The sequence below is a fragment of the Bacillus rossius genome, chromosome 10 (assembly GCF_032445375.1).
Source record: "Bacillus rossius redtenbacheri isolate Brsri chromosome 10, Brsri_v3, whole genome shotgun sequence".
Classification (NCBI taxonomy): Eukaryota; Metazoa; Arthropoda; class Insecta; order Phasmatodea; family Bacillidae; genus Bacillus; species Bacillus rossius.
This window is the reverse complement of record NC_086337.1, coordinates 32324300-32350617: the sequence shown is the minus strand read 5'-3', so window position 1 is coordinate 32350617 and position 26318 is coordinate 32324300. Positions and strand designations below refer to the sequence as shown.

The 26318-nt window shown below is 35.5% G+C and overlaps 1 protein-coding gene across 3 annotated transcripts in view; it reads right to left on the bottom strand.

Moving 5' to 3' along the window:
• The window catches only part of LOC134535921 (uncharacterized), an 82106-nt gene that overhangs the window by 16687 nt on the left and 39101 nt on the right, over positions 1–26318 (bottom strand). For 2 of the 3 annotated variants that reach the window (XM_063375301.1, XM_063375302.1), the window contains exons 2-5: positions 23188–23255; positions 19081–19116; positions 13649–13803; positions 2279–2502 (exon numbers count right to left, since the gene is read on the bottom strand). In XM_063375301.1, coding sequence (XP_063231371.1) covers positions 2279–2502; positions 13649–13803; positions 19081–19116; positions 23188–23247 — 475 coding nt within the window. In that variant the 5' untranslated portion in view covers positions 23248–23255. Of the gene's footprint in view, positions 1–2278; positions 2503–13648; positions 13804–19080; positions 19117–23187; positions 23256–26318 lie in introns of those variants that run through there. The other variant, XM_063375303.1, reaches the window with a different exon arrangement.

The window sequence follows — 26318 nt, the reverse complement described above, 5'->3', positions numbered from 1 at the left end:
CTCCTGTGATGTCAACATCACAGTGTACTGTTGTATTAGTTTAGGAATTATTTAATTTACTAAATAGAATACGAGTAGGAGTGCTTCCAGTTTTTTTTTTCTTTTCAGAATAAATAATAACAGTTCAGTGTATTGTTGTATAATCTACCTAGTCTAAGTATTCATGATAGTACGTATTCATAAGTTAAGTTACTGTAATCTAACTGACAGCCATATTGGCCCATGGACGGTTGTTACAAAATTAATTAACAATAACTGAAAATCTTTAATAAACATTTTAGAATAAGTTAAGATATGATACAATTGGACCTAAATTGAAATATTATGTTAGCATTTAAAGGGTAAAATGTTTGTTGTTGTATGTTGAACTTGAAATAAAATTTAACTGTGTGAGTAGGTACCCTCTGCATCAAGAGGTTGAGATTAAGAATGGCAGAGACAGTTAGTCGGAGGTGAGCAACTCGGGGCGGTGGACATTTTAAGTGGGATGTTGAGACATTCATATTTTCAGTAACTTTTGGTGGCTGCAATAAACTTTAAATATGTTTAAACCTTTTGTCCGTCTCAAGGATGTACAACACATTTAGTTTTCTCATCGTAGATAAATCAGTTGCCACCTACTGTGAGTGTTATTCCACAAAGTAGCTTTTATTCCCGTTTAATTAAGACATGGGTAAAACAGTAAGATCACCTTTCGTGCCTGAGTTCTTGAGAGTATAAATGAGCAATTGCAAGAGGACGACAATAGACAGAGCACTTGAAGATACAACAAGGCCCGACTGAACTTTCCTTCCACAAACCCCTGAGATAAGTTTCTCACAACACACTGCTCTACCGGCAGTTGGTGCCAGAGGTAATGTTCCTGTCTACCAACACAGCAGACAGCAGCCTTGTTATGTCAGCATGTTTTCTTCGCTAATAAACTTTTTGTTGAAATATTTCTGTTTTGTTTGAACTTTGCCTCATGTGTTTGTCTGGCCGGTGAGAAACAGTAAAGAGGGAACCGCTGCAACCAACCACCCTGGCACGCTCTAGTCTCTACCACATCCCCCTGTCCCAAGAGAAATTTGTACTGCTTCAAACACACTTTGCTATAAATCCCCCCAACACCACAGACCCTGTCATGCGAATTCTGGACATATACATTCAGAGCAACAATTAAACATTCATCTAAACTATTACATCAGTTTCATTGTGAGCAGTGTTACTAGAGGCGATTATTCATTCAAGTCCCCTAACTGATAAGGATCACTAAAGTGTCAATATGGTTGACATCCTTCATTGTTTACTTCTGTATTCTAAATCCAACACCAAATTGAACTCAAGGTCACAACCATACCATCTGCATAAAAGATGCTAAAATGGTGTCTAAAAGCAGAACATGAAACTATAACTACAGCAGGGTCTCGATTAACAAAGTTAATGAGGACCACAGCTACCTCATATAAGCCAAATCTAGGATAATACGGATATAGTAAGAAAATTATCTTGGCTTTCAGTTGGTGCAGTGGTATTTTTTCAGAGTAACGTATTCCGGGTTTTCTGTATATATTCTTTCACGTCACGCCATGATTTGCCCAACCAGTAAGCCTGTGCGAAGCTTCGACTAAGCGCATCAATCGAAGCTCTTTTTATTTTTAACTTGGCTTTGCCAGGAATTATGTTATTCGTTTTATTTTAAGCTTCAGTTGCGATGCAAAGCTTCACATCTGATATCTGATGTAAAGCTTTACATTAAAAGATTATAAACATTGAAAGCTTAAGATTATCACATGAAAATATTTAGGTTTTTTTTTTAGTTGTATATGTTTTGCTAGAATAAAGTTGGTTACTTAAAAAAATAAAAAGATGGTGTCTGTCTGCTTTTGTGAATGCTCAATACTAATATTATGCTAAGTGATTTATATATATAAGGCCCAATTAATTGGTTAATCATCTAATCAGTTCAAACATTACAAATATTTTTTTTTACTTCAATCCTGTATTTTATAAAATAAGTGTAATGCAGCTTTGCCGAGAACAATATTCGCAATGTGATTCGACTTCGCGAATATAAACTAGCATTTACACTGGCCAATCAACCGGGAAATGGCATCTCTGAGGTTAATTTTTTTTAGGATTTTGACAACAGTCATATGATTATCCAGTTCTTCAAGAAAATGATTCAGCAGCGTTTGCTGGTAATGGCTCGGATAATCCGGAACCTTTGTTGACAGAGACACACTAATGTACTATGAATGTACGAAGCTATATTACAGCTCAGTTTTCACCGACTCACCTCTTGGAATCACAGACGCAGAGCTGACTACCCTCCTGGTGGTGGAGGTGGTGTTGGTGCTGGCTTCGGCTCGAGTTGAGGCAGTGGTTTCAGGGGCGGGGGTGGTGGTGGTGGTAGTAGTAGTGGAAGTGGTGGTAGTGGTAGGGGTAGTGGAGGGTGGTAAGACGCCACTCAGTACACACATGTCCCTCTTCAGCTTCTGAGCAAGGTATTCTTCTCTGTAACTAATGGCACAGTCATACCGAGTTTTAATTTTACATTACTGCACAGCAATATATGGACCCAACATACTATTTGCAGAAACACAACTGTTGTAAAGGGGGGGTTAAGGGATCTGGACCCTTCCCTTCCAGGATTTAGAAGAAAAATAAAACAAACAAGCAAAGACTGAGTAAGAAAATTATAACAACACAGCTTAACATTAAAAATACATTATTTTAGAAGGATTATTGTAATCCTTAGTGGGCAACAATAGTGTATTTCCTCCCCATTATAGCTTGACATACCTCATACACAGAAGCGGCAGAAATTGTTTTTTCAAGTAGTGCTACCGTAAGCACGTCTTTCATAAAAACTTGACATGTATGTTTGATTTGTATTTAATAATATTAACACACGTGTGTTTATGACTTGTTTTAACAAAAACATCAAACAATTGGCTTGAGAAAACAAAGTATTAAAAACAAATAAAAAATAAAACCTAAAAGGTTTTGTTTTCTTTCCTCAAGCAAAACATTACTTAATTTATATGAGTGAAAGTTGAAGATCTAAATGTCTACTATTCCTGAGATTACAGTGTGACAGTAAATTTTCTGTTAAAATTAAATTATAAAGAAAACTTAATTTAAAATGTTTTATGTACATAAGCCTGGCCTCAATAACAGACAAAAAAGATAAATATACAAATACACAGAAAAAACAAAACAAAATCAATCAAGGTCCAAATTTAAAATCATTGTGATATCAACTGATTTTGACTTGTTTTCTGCATATTTGTACATTCTCAATTTTTTTTCCATAATTGAGGTTTCTAATGACATACAGTGTAACTAGTAATGGCATATGTAAAGAAAAAACACTTTAAATCAATATTCCCTATTGCATGAACCATCCAAAGAACATAAACACAACATACTCATAAAAAACTATATAACGTTTATACTGGACCACCTCCCTTCACAAAATCTTGGCTACGGCCCTGCCTTGTGACACCCTTAAATTATTTGTAGAGAATTTTTAAACACACATCTGAATGTTAAAAACATTTTGAAAATTATATTTAACCTTTCAAAGAATTGATCTTCTACCTTGTTCAACTCAAAATAAAAATGCAAGCAAAGCTATTGCTTACAGTATGAGGCTGACCACCTTTAATGTAGCAGTTGCCTTCCACCAAGGCGATCAGGGTTTGATTCCCAGCAATCCAACACTGATCATGAAGTGCTGCTTAAAATTTGGATACTAAAATAACCTAACAATAATTATAACACTAGACATTGCAAGACTGATATAATTCAGGCATCACAGCAACATCATTAGAAGATCAGCCAGACCGATGGGCCTGCCTCCTGCAGACTAGACAAGCGCTGCCCCCTCCTGCTTGGCCAGTGGCCGCCGGCAGAAGGGAGGATAGTGTTTTTGGAATGACCTGCATTCACCATAATTTAAACGATCCGTACTCGCAGCAAAAGTTACCAACACAGCACTTGCTAGCTAGAGAGCTAGTGACAGCATGCATGTGTGCATAGACTGCTGCATCAGTCACACAGCGAACAAGTGAGAAGCTGTGACTGTGAGATAAAGTAGTGGTGGAATTATGATGCTGAGACACTACCGAATATTCAAGTTGTAGAGTATTTACAATTATATATTTTATTACGTAATCTTATTTAATTCATATATATTTAACTTTCTTTAAACTGAGCATTAATAGGTGAAGTTTTGTACACCATCTGCTAGTGTTATGGAGTAACAAGTTAAACGATAGTTCTATTATTTTATGCATGCATATTTATTAGTTGATTTATATATATATATAATTATTAATTTAGTAGTCTTTTTAATTAGTACTACTATATAGAAAAAAACTGCGGAGTTACATGGCATTAAATGATGCTTGTAATTATTTCTCCAGGGGTGACTAATTTTTTGTCCGGTGAGCTTACATAGTGAACAGAGTTCTAAAAAATATAATAGTCTAGCTAAGAATTTGGGGAATGTTACGAAAAAGTAATCTAATGTATACCAGAGGTGTACAAATGTTTACATTAAAACAATTTACCGGGTTTCAAAAACAAAGTATTTTCAACAGCTAAGTTGAATTTTTGGCTGAGGGCTTTCATGAATTTTGAGTAGCAGAATACTCAAATTGGTTTTCCAAATTCATTTTTTTTTGTGGGAAATAAATAAATTTCTCTAACTATAACACTAATATTTTCAAAAACAAAAGTTATGGGATAACTTATTTGCATATAATTTTTTACAATTATAAAACTTTTATGCCTAAACAGTATTAGTTTAAGATGAACACAGGTTAGAAATTCATAAATAAAAATTATAACAATTACTGAACATATTAAAAATTATTATTAAAGAATCCTTTTTTACAAAATAATACTAACTATTTCTATCAAAATTTGTGATGAACACATACAAACTAAATGACAATATATTAAATTTTTAAGTAACCAAAAATATTCATAAAGCCAAAAATATACTTACCTGCCGATAAATATTTGTTGTTCAGAGCGTAAATTGTGATGCACATTTGATATGATGCAATATATTTTCACACATCTTGCACTACGTAAAGTCATAATTTAAAAACAAAAAAATAACAAATAATTAATTATCAAACACGGCAGACAAGATAGAGCATGGTGGATTTGCTAACAACCAGTACAGCTTGGTGAATGAAAAACATGAAAACCTATTTTATGTACATATTCATAACATTTCTTGTCGGTACTTAAATCATCTGCAGAGCAGGCTGACTCACTGGGTCTCACACGTCATTACGTAAAACTTCAGTGGAATCAATAAGCCATCTCAGCTGTTTATTCATCAAACACTTTTAATTACAATCTTGATGCACCTAAAATTTGATCATCATTGAGTAGAAAAGCATTCCAACAGTTAAAAACATACATTTACGTTTCTAATTTATGCTGAATCAGATTCGTCAAGGCATCTGGCATTTTCATTCATTCTGTGACAATGAATCATAAAGTTCATACATGAAAACTCTAGCAATCAATTTCTTGTCATCTCTACTTTCATTATACGAACATAAATTTTTACAAGAAACAACCACAATTTTTGGTTATGTCTAAAAAAATTTTTATTATCTTCTGATGTTGAACGGGCACAGATCTAAGCTCCCTTAAGCCTAATGAGGCATTTCTTGTATTTGTATCATGCTGTCGATTAGTGGCTGTTCGATCAGCTACTCTCACCCGAGAAGATGAATAGTGTTAACATGTGCAGTGTCATTTTAATTATAAATCAAGAATGATTTTTGTTATGTATAAAATGGACTGTGTGTGAATTTTCAAAGAACTACTACTACTTGGACATAAATTATTCTTATTATGGCTCTACCATTTGTTTTGTTTCTGGTAGCCAGGTTGGTGGGGACATGCTTATGTTTTGTTGTATGTAGGAAAGGGAGTGTTCTAATGGCAGCTTAAATAATTTTTAACGTGATTATTTGAGTTTGTTTAATTACATGTTTTAACCTGTGATAATGTACTCTCTGCGGTAACATTAGTCACGTAAAAACTACCGTCTTCTAATAAAGACTAACAAACTAAACAGCAATCATCAAAATGATCTTTAAGGGGCTCTTCCCTTAATACACAGGGGTGTATTTGTGTCAGCGAGGCGGGATGATAAACGCGACGCTCGCTGGTGCTTCCAGAGCGGTATCTCCTCTAAGTACAAGGCTTTGAACTGGCTTTGCATCATGCATGGTGCAACTATGAGATTTAAGTGTAACCGTAACAATATATGCCAGAGAATTGAAGATAAAGGTGAAATCCAAGTCCCTTGAGTGCTTTCAAGAATCTGTAGCAAGTGTTTCATGACTAAAAATTATTCTGGAAAAAAAAAAATGTATTTTTAGCCATTTTCAATCTTCAAAATATACATTTTAAAAACAAAATACGGAAACGTAACTACTTATCCACCCTCAGTGTATTCTTGAATGCTTTTCGTAAACAAACACCATTCTGTTATCATGAAGAATTTTCAAATTGCATGGTTTCTTCAGAAGCTCTTCATACTGTATGTAGGGTCGTTACCACAACGCAGAAATACCATAACACCGAATGTCAAAATTGACCACAACGCCAACAGCTAGAAAACTACTGTGTACCACAACGCCAAAATAACAACTGAATGAATTTGTGTGTGTTTCTTAAATGTACCTTAATGCAGAAATACCACAATCAAACCTAACCTAACCTAGTGTAGCATAATATAGCCTAACCTAGCCTATCCTAACCTAGCCTAACCTAACCTAACCTAGTCTAACCTAACCTAGACTAGACTAACCTAACCTAGACTAACCTAACCTAGACTAACCTAACCTAGACTAACCTAACCTAGACTAACCTAACCTAGACTAACCTAACCTAGACTAACCTAACCTAGACTAACCTAACCTAGACTAACCTAACCTAGACTAACCTAACCTAGACTAACCTAACCTAGACTAACCTAACCTTTGTGGCAGTCCTGCAATTACATTTTTCGGCGTTAGTGTATTTCGGCATTGTGGTAATTCGGCGTTATGGTACACAGCAGTTTTCTAGCTGTCGGCGTTGTGGTCAATTTGGCATTTCGGCGTTGTGGTATTTCGGCGTTGTGGTGCGTCCCCCTGTATGTGCACCTAAGTAGGAGGGCCCTTAATTTCCCTTAAAGAGTATTTTGCGAAAAATTTAACTGCTTTGCTAATACTAGTTTGATTATTTTCTTTTCACCAAATAAATTTTTTTTTGGTTATTCCAGTTTTACTGTAACTAGTTGAAGTTTTATGTTACCTGCTTGGTCTGCTACAGCCATCAAGTTAACCTAGCACCCACGCACCTCAGGGAACTTCAGCCTTTGTAAACAACAGACATGTTATTCAAGTTACTTAATTTGTGCTTAAATGTTTTTTTGTTCGTCCCCTTGGCCTACCTCATTCAGCCTTGACTTGCTGGCACACTGTTGTACTTAAATTTTCCACACCGCTAGTCTGTTTTTGTCACCCAATGTGAATAGCTTACAACCAGGAAACATGTTGCGTTTCAGGTCTCCAAGTCAATAAACAAGATGTCCCACTTTTATACAGCTTAATTATTCATGGCGGGGTGTCTACATTACACAAATAAATGTGTTAAATGACAACTACTTACTGCAGGCGACAGAACTAGCATGCCACACCCAGCCATGCGGGAGGCTTGTTGTGTGTAAACACTTTGCTAGAGTGTTTGGCATTCCTAAAACTAGGAAAAAAAGCATGGGTGGATATAGTCAGAATTTCATTTGACAGGAAGTTATTTCCTAAGAAGCCACTTAAGTGAAATGTCACGCTCTGAGAAATACATAATATCTTCATGTCCATTATGAAATGAAGTGGTGCCCAAACACCTCAGCTGCCAAAGTGTAGCTCTTTTTTTTAGACCCAAGTCGCATCATTTGCACATCAAGTTTCAATAGTGTGATATTTGTAACTCGTCATGGACAGTTGCAAGTTCTATAAAAACTCAAATGTTTATAGCTATGCAAATTTATTTGGAATATTGATTTTGTATATATATTCTTTATAGATTAGAAACAGCAAAAAATCAACTTGTTGACTCATTATCAAGCTCACTATCTTGTAAATGAAAGGACTAAGCACAATTAGTTAACAGATGAAGTTCTTTAAAGAAAAAAGTTCCCCCATAACTGAAAAACTAAAAACAAATTTCATTAAAATAAAAGTGTGTTGTTGAATATGCACGCACAAAAAAAAATTCTGAATAAAATCTGAGAAGATGAAACACTATCATATTTCAAAAACCAGGTGACTAGACAAGACCTGTAATTTGGAAAGCAATAAATTTTTTGGGAGTATCACGTTTTATATTTAAAAGGTTATTTAAAAAACAAAAATTTACATTTTAAATTGATGATTAGTTACCACGTCCCTGATACTTCAAAATAATTTAAGGTAGACTTTATCTCAACAGACAGAAGAGCATGTGTACTTCCCAAATCAAACCACAAAAGACAGGATAACTGATTTGCACATTAAATTAAAATGCAGCCTTATGTATTTTTGAAACCCCCATCAAAGGAATGTGCTCTCAAAAGGTTGAAAAACACAAGTTATTGTAGAAACAATTTTATTAATTAAAATTAAAACATGGGTTCTGAAATATGCCATGTTTAATTCGCAACCCACCAGCTGGCCAGCTCAGCCGCTGGACGATCCATGTTATCAATTGTTGGCAGGATAAAGTAGCTGTTAAAAAATCCCATTAGATGTTAAAATGCTCTTCATTTCTACTTTGAGGTAAAATTTTTATCAGGTCAAATAACTGAAGGTGGTAAAACCAGCCCTTAAGTGTTTTACCCCTGTAAGAAATGCAGTCGCCAAATAACGGTGTTGGAAAGTAAATCTTTGGCAGCACACAACTCATTTGACGTGTGAGCCTTAAAAACAAAATACAACTTTACAAAGGAAGCAAGGTGGAAGGAAAATTAGTTTATTGTGTAGTTATTTTTAACTTCAAAATTATTTTAATTCAAAAAATACACTAATACGGTCATAGGTAAAATTTAGACAACAAATGTGCGTATCATTATGCATATATTTATAAACTCTTTGGAGCTTGTGCAAATGCTGTTAACAATTTGCTGGAACACATTAAGCCTAGGGCTCAATGTCTTCATTAAAACTTTTGCAATTTCTTTTCACGCTTTACCTATCGCTGCAAACTGTATTACTCTTAATTATAAATATTTACATGTCTAATAAGAAAAGTATTACAAGCAAACTTTTCTAAAGATCATCACACATTATACAAATATAAGGTTTAATGCAAACAGCAATTCTTATAATTAATTACACATCTAAAAACTATTATACAGTATGTTTAGATAAACAATTAATACAATATAGATAATTATCTACGTATAACAATCATGCATAGAGTCTGTGTCATGTAATGAAATTATATTAAACTTTACCAGTTCAAAAAAGTAGTAACAATAATCTACGGTTGTTCTGTCAACAATGTTTGTAAACAAGTTCATGCAGTTGTCAGCATTTGTAAACAAACAACATTTGCTACTTTGCAAGTGATATTTTGGAGATGGTACAGTTTGTACTACTTTTGAGAGCTGTCGAATTTAAGAGATGTCACATGACACAGACTTTACAAACACTTCTGTAGGTACAAATTGTTACAAATTAAATTAATTCAGCTTCAGAGGATCCTTGGCTTCTCTCCCTTATTGATCATAATCTTGTTTTAAAAACCTCTGTAAGTAGGACTAGAGATCTGTTGCTTGTGTCATGCTTATCACGCAAAGACTGATAATCATTTTGGAAAAGATTTTCACAAAGATGTCCTTCCATATAAAAATATATTTACTAAGTATTCCTTAAACATGAGGCATGTGTGTATCTTAGTCATTACTTGATTTGAGTATTTATTTTTAATATAGTAAATTTTTTCTAGGTACGTAATTTTATGAATACCAATTCTTCTGGATTTACACTTGCTATGGTGCATGGTACGTGTTGCATCACGCAAGTAAAAACTTACGGAACAGTGTCGCGTAGGTAAACTCTAAGCCTCTGTGCTGCTACTTTGATCAATGCTGTTGTGGCCGTTCCATTGCTTTAGGCTCCAACCACGTGCTTCATGCATGGACAGAACACATTCAGTGTTCCAGCACAAGAAAAGCTGCCTTGAACATTGGAGCAGCGTTATGAGGGTTGTGTGCTTGTTTGCAGCACACACACAGAAGTTTTAGTGAATTTAAAATTTAAACAATAAACAAGCCTAAGTAGCCGCACTGGCCACACTTTTTACATCTTCTGCATCCAGTAGTTAGCCTACTGTCACAGATACCCTATGGTTGGGGACAGGGCAGTAGTTATCAGTCGCCAGGCACAGTAAAGATCCCCGCCTGACAGGTGGTCAAAATAAGTGCACGCAACCTCCAAGACCACCAGTAAAGTCCGAATTCGCTTCCTGGCTGCAGGCGTGTTGGGCATCGTGGAGCATCGAGACTGAACCTTCCTGACGCCCTGGTAAGGAATGAGACACCACGGACAAGCCGCACACTGAGACGACCCTTTCCACAAGCGCCTTTTTTGTGTGTGCGTGTTGACTGTAATGTTTCCTTCCACCATACATGAGTGTGTTCATGCTCGGGCAGGATTGTTGTTACAACTTTTTTGTTTTTAAATTACTTATCACATTTTCAGTACACACACAACCCTTTCGCATCATCTTCAGCTGAAGAGGTCAGAGACTCCTGTTTCTGCACTATCGCTAGAGGTTAGTCAAAAGCCACTCACTCTTAACTTGTACTTGTTGTCACCTGTTTCCTCCCTCGGGGCGAGCGGTGAACTATACCAATTAATGATGATCAAATGCCAAGTGCTTCAAGAAGGACAAGTAGGCTAGCTACATGGCCTTTGTTTCGGGGCAACCCAATGCAAGGCCATCGCCTTCTGTGTTTGATTGCAGCTTAATTTTGTTCAGTCAAAGAGTATCGCAAAATCGTTTATAACTACATTTTCCAGGGCTATGAACTTTCTTTGTCTCTCCAACCAATGTATATTTTCTACTGCATCATCAATGCTCACCAGAATTGAACTACATGAGGATAGTCAGTTGCATGCAAGTTTCTTAACCAACCGCTTGTGGCTGTGCCATGACTTCTGGTAAGTATTTCTGCATTGGTCCTGGAGTTAAAGTATTCTAAATAACAAAACTTGCGTACAATAAACACGTGCAGGCCCGAATCTGCGTTGTCATCACTGCAGCTTTCCTGGCAGACATCCCTGGCAGTCTTAACTTCCAATAGTAAAACTTACGGAATTAGCACTGGAAGCCACACAGTGAGGCTTATGCCCTTCCCCAGCCACAACCCTCTCCTAGATCCTCTACTCTACTGTGTGTCCAAATATGACATGTACCACTGTTAGCTGCGTGTCCTTCCAGCATCATGGCAGACAGCAACAACTCTCGGTATTTAGTCTTGGTTGAGCCCTCTGCGACAGCATCCTTTCTCCAAGATTCATACTACACACACTCTCTCTCTCTCTCTCTCTGCCAGTCCGTTTGTTTTAGTGGGATAAAGAGAGGGCTTCATCATTTGAATCAGACTTGGAATGACTTAACTCCTCTAAACTGACATGACCTGAGAAGTGTGTATGTTGAGTATCAACGAGGATGTCCTTGTTTGTAGTTTTTTACCCTTCAATACTGAAGCTGAGGATCCTTGACACTCCAGAAATCCTACGTTCAGCTATATGAATATTATTATTGTTTTCAGCTATGACTGCTTTCATAGTAAGGGCATGCTTCCCATTTAGTGTTATATTGTTCACAACCCTGTATGCACTTTATCAAGAAAAACATCATTAAAACACACGCTAAAGTTTTAATTCTGACAATGTGTGGGTGTTCCTATCACAGGCTGTCCAACACTGAAGTACTTATGTCACCACATAAATACCTCAATTCGCTATTAAAAAAAATTTAATAAGCATTTCTTACATAATGCTGCCAACCCTATTGCTTTTTCCAGACTTTCAACAGAATTTGATCCCTCTTGTTTTATTGCCAGTTTAATTTCTAGTTTAAAAAAAATTTTTACTAAATTTACTCTTGAAAACTTTTATTTAAAAATAAATAAAAACATTTTGCAACTCATGACAGGCTGCATGAGCTATTGAAGAGGCCAACTTAACAATTTGAACAGTCATTAACTCTTCTGAGAACAGAACTTCTCCTGAGGTAGCAGTCGCTGGTTCAAGGTGGGAGTCGATCTTCGCAGACATGAACTTTTAAAGACTCAAGTTTTTCCGAGGTAAATGCTTTTTGTTTCCCTCTTATTAAATTGATTCCAAAGTCAATTTCGTGTTTTTTTTTTCCCCTTTAATCTTCCCCTTTCCCCTCTTCAAATTAGTTTGAATACTCTTGCTAAAAAAGGCAGACATTAAATTTTCTTTATATCTTCCAATTTTACTATGTACAGGTAGTCAATAAATAAAATGCACTAACTTTGAACACATGTATGTGTTTTCTTCCAATAATCCACGAGTCACAAACTGTTAGCAGTTCTTAAATAGGTAGCCGAACAAATGCATCTAAGACCACTGCAAAGAAGAATTCATGGATAAAAAGAAAAATTCACAGTGTTAACTAAGCAGAAATAAGTTTGGAACTGATTTTTTTACGTCAAGTTATCACTATAAACCTTCCTTAACTAGATTGAAGTGATATATGTTTTTTTTTTATTTCTCTTGCTTTAAAACTCATATGCTGCATGATCAATTTTTTCCACAAAAGGTTCATAGTCACTGATGAAGAGATCATATTTCTGGAGGGTGTACATTTGCTCACCACCCAAGTGGCATATTATCTTTTCCTTGACATTTCATTCTATGCTCTAGATTTGTGTATGTGCTGCCCCTAAAAACATACTTGATGCACTTGCCATTTATTGATTCATTTAATCGGCAGGTAATGCTGACTGAGGTCTGGCTCACAAAGAGTTATGTTTTTTTTTTTCAATCCAGTCCAATAAATCTGTTTACTCTGGATTCTGTCAGTGAGAAACCATAGACTTGATGATCCCATAAAAAAAAACATCAAAAAATCCAAACTCACATGTTTTGCAACATTTCTTAGTGTTAATTTGTTCTGCATTACCAATTAACTAGTCTTTATTTAAGTTTAAGTGTTTGTGTAGAATATCTTCCAGATTTTTATTTATTCAATTATTTTTTTTTTAATGAACTCAGTGGAACAAGCATGTTCTTCAAAATATACTTCAAATCTTCTGTCACAAGACTTAAAACATCAATGAAAATTAGAAGTTATTTTTCTTAACTGCTGTTCACAATGAGAAATCATAGCTAACTCTTGAATTACGAATTACAATCTTCTTTCTCTTCCTCCGATTTTCCCAAATTACCAAATAGCCCCGTGGCTTTATACTTTTACAACTGATACTGATTGCTAATACAACACCATACTTATCCTAATTCCGTACTCATGGCCAATAATTATTTAAAACTCAACATCTTATTAAGTAATTTTCTTCTGTACAACTTGCGCACACTGCATTTCCCTGACGCGCAGTAATACTCACCCAGGCAGGCACTCCCCACACTCTTGCGACGTCTCGTGGCATTGCAGCGACACTGACGACACGCGGTTGAACGAACTGCAGTTTAGGCACTGTATGCATATGCCTGTGGGCTTGTAGCAGAAGTAATCCAGCGGGCAAACGAAGCCCACGTTGCACTGCAGAAAGAACATGCCTGTGTTATCTGTCGTACAAAGCACAGTCATGGTGAATAGAAATAAACCTTATAAAACTTTTGCCTGTGATGTTTTCGATCAAATCTGCTTTTCTTTCAATGCACCACATGGCTAACAGTTTTAATTAAATAAATGGCGCATAACATGCTCTCAAAAGCATTTCTACCTTTTGTGTGTATCCAGTGTTGTAAGTACGATTGTATCGAAGCTAAAACGGAGTATTTTTTCCCTTTAGAAAGATTTACGGAACTAGCATATCGGTGAAAACTATCTCCTGAATCCTGATGAATACCTTTACTCATTGATAAATTAAAGTTTTTGAACAATTATTACACATTATTTGAACACCTGAACTTATGTTTTGCGAAAAGCCTGTATGAATTTTAAAATTTCATCCAACAGCTCATTTTCACCAAATCTGCTTCGTAAGAAAACATGTCCATTTTCTCCAGCAAGTCTAACACTTCTTCTAATGTAAACACACCACTGATGCTGACAATGTCTCGATGTTTGATGCACATTTTTGGTAATAACTGCCAATTACAAGAAATTTAACTTTTTTTTTTTTTTTACATTTTTTTTTTTACAATTTAACAGTTCCATGTGACCGGAGCAGGTGAAATTAATTGTGCCCCCTAGCAATATTAGTTTTGACTTGATGCAAAGGGCGCACAACATCTTCGGCACTGTTCAAAATAAAAAGCTTTTATTAAGTGTGTACCAACAACACACAAAGACTATATTGAAATTAAATCAAACAATCCTGAAGAAACACACTACAACATAATAAAAATTAATTTTTTTTAAAAATGTTGGCGAGTCTTTCAGCACTCGCCAGTGATGTGTAAACATCTAGCCTCAATAATGAGCAAATTCATGTGTTCTCATGTTGTTCATGTTACAAATTAACTTAAATACAAAACTCTCTGACCCAAAATTTAACGTACAACTCTTTAAAATAACGCTGAACATGATAAATAAACTGATAAATAAAATATTCTCTTTTCAAATTGCTGTGCCCGCTGCTAGAATTCGCTGCCTGAATGGTAAACGTTGCTTTGCCGCCATCAAACACATATAGTAAGTAGGGATGAGCAAAATGGTTATTTTCCAAAACCAGTTATGGCAGTTTTGATTCTGATTGAAAACTGGTTATTTATATGGTTAGCATTATCAGTTATTGGGCATGAAGGTTTGTTTTCAATCATTCACTATTCCAATTGCAAAGAGCGACTAAAAAATTATCACAGCAATCAAAATTATGGTGTGATTTTAATACTGGCATTATAATTTTTTTTGTTCAAAAGAAAATAATATTTTGCCCCAGTTCCAGCACCTTGTTTTTTGCATGGTTACGAAGAAATTTCTATTTACTGAATGCTAAACGAGTATTTCGTTAATAAAATGCACATATCACGATACCTAGCAGCAGTTGAAATAACAATATTTTATTTTCTCGCTAGATCGGGTGATGTGCACTACCCCACAGTTGAGAATCAGATTCTCTTTCTTCGATAACCGGTTATCAGAGACCCAGCAATGTAACAAAACGGTTGTTTCACAACAGTTGTATATATTGGTTATCATTAATATCGCTCATTTCTAACACCAGTACGAAAAAACCAGATACTTACTATTAGAAACTGCTCCGATAAAACCACGGCTTTGGACCCGATTTTCCACATGGAAATGTAATTAAATTACTACCCATATTGTTAAAATTCACTAAACAGTTAATACTATAAAGTTTCTGCATGCTTTAGAAGTTACTTCTATGGCATTACTAAAATATATATTAACCTGAAACATTTTAAAACACATATTAAAACACTTAAGTATGTGTTTGTAAACACGCTTTCACTTAAACGAATGAAATCAGATAGCGCTCTACCACTGTGCTATATGCCAGTTTTCTTAGGGATTTTAAAACTTGAGATTACTTTTTACTGTGACTATTTTAATTCACCAAATATATTCCAGGGTAGTTTCACCATCAAAAAGTTTCACTTGACACACCAATCCGTTTGGTATGTACCATAATGTTTATGAAATTGACTATATACAGGTTTATGTATTGTAGCTACATGTGCGTCTGCCATCTTTGTGTCACTAACTTCCGTTCCATTTTCATTAAATTACTCCTACCAATTGCAGTATACCAAAGCTAATATGTTTACACATGAAAAAGCATTTTATATATATGTTTACACATGAAAAAGCATATTATATACATATATGTTTACACATGAAAAAAACACACACACAGATATATATAGACAGAGAGCGAGAACATATAGAAAATTGGTGGCTAAAGTGTCATCGCATGACAAAAAAAGCCAAATACTAAGAAGCATATAGCAACACCCTATTAATTTAAAGACTGTTATAGCTTAAAACCTGCATTACAGTAAAACTTTCTGTGCACAACACCATATTTCTTAAATTATATTAACATTAGAGATAGCCATGTAATAACATGCAATATGAAGTTATTTAGTTATATTTAATATGTGCATGATTACAAAACCTGGCTGAAGAATCTGTCTAAATATTCCATTTTTATACTGACAAAATTTTTTTACATACAAATTTATCAATCTTAATTAAAGTTGTGTTACCACAGAATTAGAATTGCTAGCAGTTAAAATACATTTAAAAAATTGTTTCTTCTATTTTTCAAGAGGCACAATGACACTTCTACTACTGTAGCAATGCTGGTTACTCGTGAGCAGAATGGTGGAAATATTCCCCACAGGAACAGCAGGATGACAACCACGGTACAGGATGTTTTTCTTGTAGATGAAGGTATTTTTCCAGAAGTTCTCAAATATACTGAAATCCAAACAGCTGGGCTCCCAGGAATCACCCTCGTCAGCTTTAATCATGACGTCGACATCTGTACATCACTGTGCCATCATAGTAATTTAACTTAATTTCTCAACACAAGGCTGAATTTTCTGAAAGTTAGCACGCCTCTCATAAACACCTAGTTCATATTTAATATTTGTAACTCCCAAGCTCTTAAGTTTGTAGCTGAAAAGGAAAAGAACATTAAATGGTTGACTTGCTGACTATATTAAAGCTATGTCTCTGACCATGTTTGCCCATAAGCAATGAATAACTAACTGCATTAGTATTAGCAGCTTCAGTTGTCTAAGTCAGTGAGCTAAACGCAAAGCATAGGTTTTATAACTTGCGAAAATCCTCATGATGAAAGAATATTTTTGTTCCCATCATCATGTTGAATGGCAAAGATACATTTTCCAGGAGACCTGTCTGAACTCCTTACCTGAATACTTATCTGCTTCTACAGTTATCACTGCAGCTGCCAAGGTATCCTTGGTAATTTGTGAAAAGGATGTAAAAGTGAACTTTCCTTTTTCACCTTTCACTTATCATCAATGTGGTCACTGATTAATCTCTCGTATTTTAGATGTCTCAACCTTTACTGACAAAAATGTATGGTATATAGTTCTCACCAAGTTGTTTTAAAAAGGCATTTTGAGGCTCCTCAAACATTTTAGCCTTACGGTATGCACTACCAACGAAAGTGATATCTTGACTTACCTGACGTCTAAACTTGGCAACTTCTCTTTTCCTTGCAAACTGCAAAAATGCTAAAACATAGGTCGCAGCAGTGTAGCATTTTTTTAAATAAAAAAAAAACACACATTTGGGAAACTTGACACATGTTTTTGTTACAAGTCCGTTATTCTTTGAATGATTCTTGTGATGGGGAAGAATAATTAAAATCATTATTTTAGACATATACTATTGTTAGTTTGCACTGCATGTCATGGAGAAAACTGTTGCAACAGTCTCCTCATCAACCCACTGTGTCCGTCTGTGCTGTGATGTATTTTGTATTTTCTCCATGCCATACAGTGCAAACTATCATTCCCACAATAATGATTTAAATCAAGTCTTTTACATACAGAATTTTTCAATTTCTATTGTCTGTCAAGGCTCAAAATGAGTCTATTTGTAAACCAGACTTACTTCCATACATGTGTGCAGCTTTAGCCATCATGCTGAAGAACAGTTCACAGAAGTACATATAACAATGGAGCTCACATCATTTCCAGTAAACTGTCAAGCTGTAGCAAAATATCAGGTGAGTCTGAGTAATATACATTGTACATGGTATCACTTGCTTTCACAATAACTACTAATGTTGTAATACATCAGTTTTTATGAATTCCATTGTTGTTCAAAGCTGATTTTTGAAACTATAACATTCAATGCAAATGCAGATAGGTATTTTGTCTAATGACATGTACATACTGTCACTTTAAATATCCAATTTTTGTATTTATAGTTTTTTATACATAAAGTATTTGAGCTGACTAGGCTACATACATTTATTCTTTTTTTTTTTTTTTTTAATTTTACAAAATTAGTATGCCTAATTTACACTCAGCATCAACATAAATTTTTCAAAAAGGAAATTTTTTTTCACCACCTCAGGCACAATATTGAATCACTGAACTTTAATCAGTCCAAAATCTTCAACAAAACATTTTTCAAAAGACAAAGATATTCAAACCATTAATTAAATTTTCAGCATTTAGGTAAAACTTTCCACTCATGACTGTGTACAGCATTGAAAGTTATCACTGTCTGCATCTAGCTCTCACTGACCAGATTCCTACTGGGGTTTCTAACATGCCTGGAGTTTCAGCTACCTCCAGAGCATGTGCCTCTCTGCCGCTATAAAACACAGTCACTTGTTCTGTACGTTCAGGTACCTCCCGTTTTCCTCAGCTAGGTGACTTCCTGTCCATTCCTGCGCAAGACCTTCAGACTGATGGTAATTTCGTAGTTGAAGCTTGGGACTACGTTCCCAATGTGTGCATTCACGGGCTTGGTGACCTTGGAAAGTGGCCGACACGTAACACCTTAACACCTCCACTTTCGTAGGGCTACTTTACCATAGAGGTACCGAGAGACTTATGACCTTGTGCTGGGGAACATCAAGTTCCCCGATATCAACTCGAAACAAGCTGATCTGTCGCCTGTTTAGGATTGGAAATACATCCATTCAGTGCATGCTTTAGTTTTCACATACTGGAATTACAGATTACTGTGTTTTTACCTAGAATAAGCCACTGTTTTATCATTAGGTTTCCAGCTAGAAAAATAATTATTTTGCAATCATTTGAATGCTTCTTGCTGCGAAATGCCATTTTTAGGGTTCTAAAATATGAGGTCTAAACATCAAACACAAAAAAATAAATATAATTTGTGAGCAGAACTTACCTCAGCAGCATGAGCAGGCATAATGGCTACAGATAACTGAAAAAAAAAAAAAAAATTAAAATTAATACTCTTTAAAAGTAATTTTAAAATGCAATATTTGAATAAATAAAACGCTGCCATATCAAAGTTATTTGAAGCAAATTTTGATACTTCTTGGTTCAGTACTGTCACTAAGGTCTCACCATCATGAGACAAAAACTGTTTACAGCAGATATTTGAGTGATTGGCCTCTTGTCATTTAGGTAAATGTTTCTAAATACACTTAATGCAATCAGCAATCAACACAAACAAATGCTACCCTGGGTAGAACACGTAATAAATCATAAACAATACATGTAACAACACTATTATAAAATTTGGAAATAAAACTGGATTTGAGTTTACACTATCACAGAAGCAACAGCTGAAAAAATTTACAGAAGCACCTAACATCCTTTATTGAAAAATGTTTTTAAAAAAAAAGTTGCAATAAAACTGAAATATGGTTGGCAAGTGTAAACCTCACCACTCTGATCATACTAAAGACTTAAGACAAAAGCTGTGACAAGAATGGATGTTAAGTGTTACCACTGTGGTTTGGTTGGTCACAGTATTTGTTCTCAATGCAATAAAGTGGGCATACCTATGAAAGAGTATGCCGAAGTGAAGGAAAACTAAAGAATGATATTCCAAGGTGTTTTGTAACTACATCGATGCATCAAACTTGAGGAGATGAGCCATATAATGTAACAGATATTGACAAAGAAAAAAATGCTAATAAATTTTTGCATCACATAAAAGAATGGATTGAAAATGGTATGGTTAAATTGGATGACTCCAAACTACTACCAGAATTGGAACATTTGAAGTCTCAGTTTCATGAACTATCATTATCCAGAGGGTGTATTCTGTTGTCAAACAAAGTAGTGATTCCAGAATCATTCAGACTGTCTATACTTGAAGACTTACAGTTTCATCACCCTGGAATGACGGAACTTGCTAGATGCTATTTTTGGTGGCCACAATTATATACTGACATTGAATAGTTTGTGGGTTCATGACAACGGAGTACATAGACATGGCATGATCACCCATGCCATGCACTAGGAATTTGATTTGGTCCAAACCAGAAAGTAAATGGCAGAGACTGCATAGTGATTTTCTAAAACTGCTTTATGGAGGAAATAAATGTTATTGTTGTGGACACATTTTCCAATTGGTTATAAATCATTCCAACCCCTTCCATGACAACTTCAGTTGTAATAAATATTCTTCTAAATCTGTTTGCTGTTCATGGACTGCCTGAGAGTATTATGTCAGATAATAGTACTACTTCACTTCAGAGGAGTTTCGTAGGTTTGTGACAAACAATAGCATTTAATATGTTCTAAACACTACCGTATCATCTACCCAGCCTTGGCATGGCAGAAATAATGTACTAAAAAAGAATGGATAGTCTGAGACTTAATTTGGAGTTACAGAGGTACCTGTTGATTTACAAAAGTACTCCAAAACCGACCACAGGAAAATCACTGGTGGATTCATTGTTCAACAGGCAATTGAGAACAGTGTCTGATCATTTACATCCGAACATAAAGTTTGAAAACCTAAAAAAATGGGAAATTATAGGATTTTCAATCCAGATCAATTTGTGTGGGAAAAGAAGCACAAAAATGAGTTGTAAACTGGCATGTATTTGTGCATTCTAATTTTTGAGTTAGACTTGGTCTAAGAATGTCACCAAAACTGTGTCCGAAATGCAAAATCAATGGTTATATGTCATTTGAGTTTTATATACAACCACAATACATAATGAGTCATAATCTGCAGACTATAATGTATAAATATCAACTTGACAGAATTAGTAGATACCTGTAAGTTCAATCTAAAGGTTCTAAAACATTAGGGAAAGATGATTCATTGTATTATCAAATGAACGAATGTCACATTAACATTACCTTAAAAATGGCACTTAACAATCCTAAATTATTACCCTGTTAGAAGAACCATTTCTTCGTAGACTGACAAAGTAGGTTTAGTGTTTGAGTAGAGTGATATTTGTTTTGTGACAGGTACTGTATTACCTTTACCTGCATAAACATTTTTCTCCCAATTTGAGATTGAACCTCGAACAATAATGATATTTCAAGGTCTCTGGGTAAAATGTATTAAAAATATTTGTACCCATTGTCATAACTGTAGCAAGATGCATGCAAATACAATGCTATCATGAACTTGAGTAATTTAACATGCTATTTGTGAAAACTTTCACCAAAGTTGTATGAACATGAGATATAAACACTAACTTCAATTAAGAATAAAAAATATATATATATATGGTTTTCCCATAGGCCATTTACAGTTTAAAAAAAGTTATTAACTGTAATTACATTACTGTAACTCATATATTTGTGAAACAGCCTACCAAGTAGTTCCAATAATAACTAACTTGTTAAAGGAAATTAATATAATGCAAAAAAAAAAGGTTATTTTTTTTTGTTTAACAGGTAGAGACAGACAATACTTTAAAATTTACTGTGCACTGGAAAATGTGGGGCCTTTTGTGGATAAGCTCAACTCGTGAGAACACAGATAAACTAATCAAATACATAAATAAATATACAGGTATAGGGGCTATTAAATTTAAATATTCTTGTACTTCAACTTTAAGGGCACAAAGGATGGTAGATCACGAAGGGAACAAGAGAGAAACTAAGGGCCCGGGGACAAATAATTTGGTCGGAACCCCTCTCCAATCTATACTAATATTATAAAGCTGAAGAGTTTGTTTGTTTGTTTGTTTGTTTGAACGCGCTAATCTCAGGAACCACTGGTCCGATTTGAAAAATTCTTTCAGTGTTGGATAGTACATTTATCGAGGAAGGCAATAGGCTATATTATATTATCAATAACATTAGGGATCCTTACTAAAAGTCCAATTTAGAATCAAATAAGTTGGAGGGGGTTAGATACAACATGCAGTACACGTACGAAGTGTGTGTTGACAATGCCATAGGCGCTAGAAGTTTATTTCCTATTGCCTATTAACATTGTTGCCACGCACTAGATGCCTTATCATTCTTAATTTTCCCATACAAGTAAAAAACACCTGTGTGATATTAACAACGAAGCAATCAGTACCCTTATAAGAGTTCAATTAGTATTTAAATACTTTTTATCACTTTAAATCGCAAACCTAAACTATTGTTTTTTTTTCTCTCTCTGTGTTTAATTTGTTTTTTTATTGCCCTTTTTTTCAAGTATATATATTTTACAGACTTGAAACTTCACAGTAATGTTCCTTTTGTTACGCAGGATGACATTTTCCGAAAATTAGATCCCATGGGTGGTTAAAACCAGGCAACAGTGGGTACTTTGTCTGCATGAGAACAGGATTTTGCATTGTTCATGCCTTCTGCGTCTCCATGGCAACGGGCATCGCGCGGCAGTGGCGTACCCACAAGGAGGGGCATGTATAATGAGCGGCGCAAGAGTGATCTGCCTGTAGACTACCGTAGCAAAGTACGGGTACATCAGTTGTACATTGCGTGCACGAGTCGGGAAACCATCGGTGCTATTCATTTTCTCTCTGGTACATTATGCAGCATTGTAATAAATTTTCACTGAATTTTTTTTTATTTACCATTACTGTAAATAGGAGATGTGGCTTAATTTTTTTCCATAAGTATAGCCGTGCGAAGCCGGGTCGGGCAGCTAGTACTTAATACACAATTTTTCAAATACCACAATTTAAAATAAAAAATCATATTTTTATCCTGTAAATGTACTGTGTGGTCTTAACTATATACAGGTACATAACCTGTAGGTATTGCAAAGATTGTAATGTTTACAATGAATTCTATTAACACTAGACTTGTAATTTTGTCCAACTATCTGGTAAACTCATGCATGCATTAAAAGCAATCCTGAAACACAACTGAGGCCGTCTAGTGCCTGGTCCCCAGGGATTTTGCCCCCTCCTGACAGCCCAGGGAACAAGTTGATGTGATCAAAGGAACGTAGCACTGAATATGAACACAACTATTGTCATGATCATATCAGACCTCCAGTTAAAACAAGCGCACCCCCAATCCTGACAAAACTAAAAAATAATAAATGTTTACTTACGAGTACCACTGTAGCCGAGCTCGCAAGGTTGCAAGCAGAAGGCCGGCTTCCAGGTTCCATTTCTGATTCTGTAACAAACAAATTTGCCAGTTATGAATAAAAAAAAAATACTTCACTTACCACTGTTGTCTTTAGAGCTGCAAAACAAATAAAACTATAACACCACATATTTTCAACAATGTTAAGTTTCGTTATAGCAAAGTATTTCTCCCAGGAACTAATGCTAGTAGGAACTATATCAGTGTCATGGGTACTTTGGTGATGGAAAACACTCTTACCTCACTGCGACCCTTCCAAATCAACAGTAACACAATGACTTTTTGGTGAGGGATGCACCTGCTCTAGACCACGATTCGTTAGTGCCAGGGGGCCTGCCTACTTGCATGTTTTTAAATGTTTTGTAACCCGTAAGTCAAAATTCCCAGTACAATCCAAACACAGATACCTTTGCACTAACTTCAAAACTGTTATTCTTAGCACCACAGTTATTATCATAACTCTTAATTAATTTTTTTTATGTTTTTTGTTTATGTACAGAGAAAGGTCTTTAATCAGGCACTATCAGAGACGTAACTAGACTAGTTTCAACCCGGGGGAAAAACTCATCTTGGAACGCCTCTTTCTTTTTTCAAACCAACCAAACCAAAACCTTTCCCAACAACAACTCATATCGCCACCACATGTTGATTTCACTATTCCAAATATTTTTGATTCCACTTAGATAATAAATATTTTATTTGTATTAATTTCATTTTAAATAGTACATGGAAAGTTGTATAGTACGCAAAAAATTTTTTTTTTTAAATATTTGACTATATACATGTATGTATGTTTTAAAACAAATAATTCAGTTCAACTGCCCTCCAAAACTACAATATTTAAGTAAACATCTATATTAAAAATGACTGCCAGTTTACCGCCCTCCCAAATGCGGCACCCGGGCACAATCCCTGTCTGCTCCCCTCTAGTTACGTCCCTGGGCTTTATAAGGATCACGACTATTCCAGACTCTCTGTTTTACCAGTTTATCGAATGTCAATGTAGTTTTAACGAGTATACAAAGTGTAAAAATATAAAGTGTTAAATGAAACCCACTAGAAGATAGCAAACACTGTACTGAAACGAAAACCAACAGTAATGATAAAATATAAGCAAACTAAAAAAGCAGACTGCAAAGTAATGCAACCTGAAAGCCAAAAAGTCAACAGACACAAACCATCCCGAAAAATCTGAACGTGATATGAAGAGTTATACTTACACCGTAATATAAAAGAGTATATCTGGAACTAAATTATTAATATTGCTCTGTCCATGTGGGGCAAACAAAATCATTATACTGTTGGTGAACAGGATTAGCAAGTAGTAAGAACGTGTGGAGACTTGAGTTATGGCGGAAGAAAATTTTCAACGTATTTCTTAAGAGCTAATAAGGACAGTTCAAGGCCCACGTCAGAGAGAGATCCATCGAAGACCGTAGAAGGAAACAAAATGGAAAAAGATAACAATAGGGAGTTACAGAAGTGAGGTGAAGGTAAATGTAGGCCAAGATCCTACAACGACATGACATAGTTGAAACGGTCACACAATATAAGGAAATCAGTACAAATTATTGTCCGGTGAGTATACCTCTACGAGTGCTGATACTTTAGATGTTCATCCATACACACTAAACATCATATACAGTTAGTTTCCCTCGCAGTGAGCGACTCAATTAGCGCCGGATTACAAAATGAGCCAAAATATAGAATGCCACATTAAATATCTTTCATTGTGTATGGTTTATCCAAGCAAAAGCCATACATAAAGTTTTGTGAACACTGAATGAGTTACCAACTACTTGCCCACAAATTAATCATTAAAAACATCTGATATGCTGGCCATGTATTATGAAAATATCATCAGCTAGGTCCAGCTGACTCACTTCTGAGGTCGAAGCGTCCAGTTCCCCCCCCCCCCCCCCCCCCCTTTTTTTTTCTGTCGCTTTCCTCTCAGAAATTAATTGATACCTATTTTTTGTTCACCAGCAGATGCACCAAAGCAATGGCCAGCCTCCCTCATTCCTTCAAAATATAATTTTGAAAGACAGTGTTGTACATGGATCCTGAGCAATGGCTGATGACTAAACTATATAGAGTTTTAAAAATTAATTTATAAGCAACCATTAATTACAAGGTGTCAGAACTCATTTCAAAAGGAGACAGTCAATGAACCAAAAACTAACAAAATTATTTTATATAAATTTTTGTAAGTTACTTCCATTTTTTATTATTATTAACCAACTAGTCTTGTTTTTTTTTGTTTTGTAATTTTTTTTCTTTTCTTGATTGATATATTATTATTATGCATTTTATATTGTGATGAAGTATTAAGTATTTATTGATATTTGTACCTAATTATGTATAATGTCTGTTCTTGTCTTTGTGTTTGTTTTGTGTGTGTTGTAGTCCCTGCAGGTATGGATTACCTGCTAGTGTCAGTTGGCTATCTGCAGGTAGTGCCCACCTGTTTCGAGTTTTCTTCTTGCACTAATTGCCTACATGGGATTGGTACTTGCATGCTTGTAGAACCTAGACTGTCCTGTGGTGACCGGCAGTGACAACGAACCTCGCAGACCCAAAGACCGCAGTAGAAGGGTGTGTTCCATCGGAGCGCCAATGGGCATACTGGTATGGTGGGGCTGAACTGGTTAGAACAGTGCCTGGGCGTGGTTTAGTCATGTGCCGGAGCATAGCAACGGCACTGCAAAGTACAAATAGCTTTGCGTCAAATGGACGTGCTCATGGCCACACGAAATGACGTACAGATATCTGAGTGATTCTGCATAGAAATGAGGGCTCATTCAACCAAGCAATAGTGAGGAACCTAGTCTAAAGTGCATAGGTAATAAAACGGCCAGGGCATAGGGCATAGCCCATCAAATTGGGGGACCCTAAGCAGTTGTCCGACTTGCCCAGACCTGGAGCTGTCCCTGCCAACCAATATGTTGAGTTACAAGAAGCATGTTCCCAAAGGATCTATGTAATTTTGCAGTGAATAGGCTTGTGATACCCTAATAAGTAGGGTGTGGACCAATTGGGCTATTACAACAGAATAAGTACCATACTCAAAATTTGGAGAAAAAAAATATTTTT